Source organism: Chrysochloris asiatica, unplaced genomic scaffold (assembly GCF_000296735.1).
Source record: "Chrysochloris asiatica unplaced genomic scaffold, ChrAsi1.0 scaffold00041, whole genome shotgun sequence".
NCBI lineage: Eukaryota > Metazoa > Chordata > Mammalia > Afrosoricida > Chrysochloridae > Chrysochloris > Chrysochloris asiatica.
This window is the reverse complement of record NW_006408559.1, coordinates 12739381-12740953: the sequence shown is the minus strand read 5'-3', so window position 1 is coordinate 12740953 and position 1573 is coordinate 12739381. Positions and strand designations below refer to the sequence as shown.

At 56.8% G+C, this 1573-nt stretch overlaps 1 protein-coding gene across 1 annotated transcript in view; it reads right to left on the bottom strand.

Moving 5' to 3' along the window:
• UBN2 (ubinuclein 2) overlaps nucleotides 1–86 on the bottom strand; it is an 88870-nt gene extending 88784 nt beyond the window's left edge. Inside the window, exon 1 of the mRNA XM_006861244.1 lies at nucleotides 4–86. Within this exon, the coding sequence (XP_006861306.1) occupies nucleotides 4–86 (83 nt within the window). The remainder of the gene's footprint in view (nucleotides 1–3) is intronic.
• Between the last annotated feature and the right edge of the window lie 1487 nt (nucleotides 87–1573).

The following is a 1573-nucleotide window of genomic DNA, read 5'->3' as shown; positions in this document are numbered from 1 at the left end:
TGCTCGGGCCCGCGCTCGGCACCCTCGGCCTCGCGCCGCCGAGCCGGTGACAGGCTAATGAACGCCACCCTGCGCGGCTCCGCCATCCCCTCTGTTGTGGGCCGCCTCTCGCGCTCGGGCCGGCGCGCGGTCCACGCCAAGCTGCTCGCCCGCCCGCCCTGCCGGTCTCTCTCCGTCGCTTCTGTTCCCTCCAGCGCCCTCAGCCTTCGCCGCCGACGCCACCGTGAATGTGGACCGTGTCCCCTGCCCCGGCACTACGTTCGGACCGGCCCCGCCGCCATCGCCTGAGTCGCCGCGGCCGCCATGTTGGATCCCCCACATAAATAGAAGCAGGCCGCCGCTCGGGCGCATGCGCAGGCGGCTGGCGCTCGCGTCCACAGTCGTGGCTGCGACTCCCTTTTCCTCTTTTCCTCCAGACAGCCGGGAGTCCGGATGGGTCTGAGGAAGTGACGTCACGGGCTGACGCGTTTCCCTGGGAACGAGGACGCTGTCAGTGCGGTCCGCCGGAGGTGGTCGGGGTTTCCCGGCGGCTTCCGGAAGCGGCGGCGTGTGGTGGAGGCGGCCTGGGCGCGGGCTCAGACCGGGTGATGAGCTGCCAGGCACCCGCGGCCGCGCCCTCTACTAGGCCAACTCCTGTTTCTCTGGTCCGACCGGCGAGGGGAGGGTTGTAGGTGGCAGGATGGGGGAACTCACTAGTTCGCGTTTTGCAATTGTAAGAAAGTTGGGCTTGTAGATATTTTGCTCTGTAGGATAAGCGTGAGACCATAAGGTCGGTTTGAACCTCAAGCTCGGCAGTTCAAACCCATCATCCGCTCCTCAGAAACCCTATACACGGTCGCTATGAGTCGGACCCACCTCGACAACACTGTGAGTCGGACAACAACTCTCAACTCATAGGGTCCTGGTGTGGCGTTGCACTGGACTGCTCACCACAAAATTGGCAGTTCAAACCCACCAGGTGTTTCTCGGAAGTTATACAGGGTTGCTAAGAGTCGGAACTGACTCAGTAGCACTTAACGACAAAATTCTCAACCCATATGAGCCCCAAAGGTGCAGTGGTTAAGCACTTGACTGCTAACCAAAAGATAAGTGGTTCACCCACCACCTCCTGATGTGACAGTCTGTTCTAGTTAAGATTTACAGCTTTAGAAACTCTGGAGAAGTTTTACTCTGTCCTGTGGAGTCACCGTGGTTCAGAACTCAGAGTGAGTTTGCGATTTTTTTTTTTTTTTTGAGGGGGTGTTACGCTTAACCCACCCAGAGGCACCATGGAAGAAAGATCTGGCGATGCCGCCAAAAACCCCTAAGGAGCAGTTCTGCCCAGCGCACATGGGTTGCCACGAGGCAGGGTCACTGTGAGTTGTCATGGATTCAAGGGTAAAAGCAGTTCTCTGGAAGTAGAATTCTGAATAACCCGTTTTGAAGTGGTTGGAAAGGAGACTGCATTGTGATAAGTGACTAGAATTCAGATTTACAATAGAAAGTACATTTGAGGGTTCTGTGTTAGTGACCAAAACAACAATTACCAGATTTCTTGACTAAGTTGGTGGGAATTCTGAGTCAGTTCAGAATT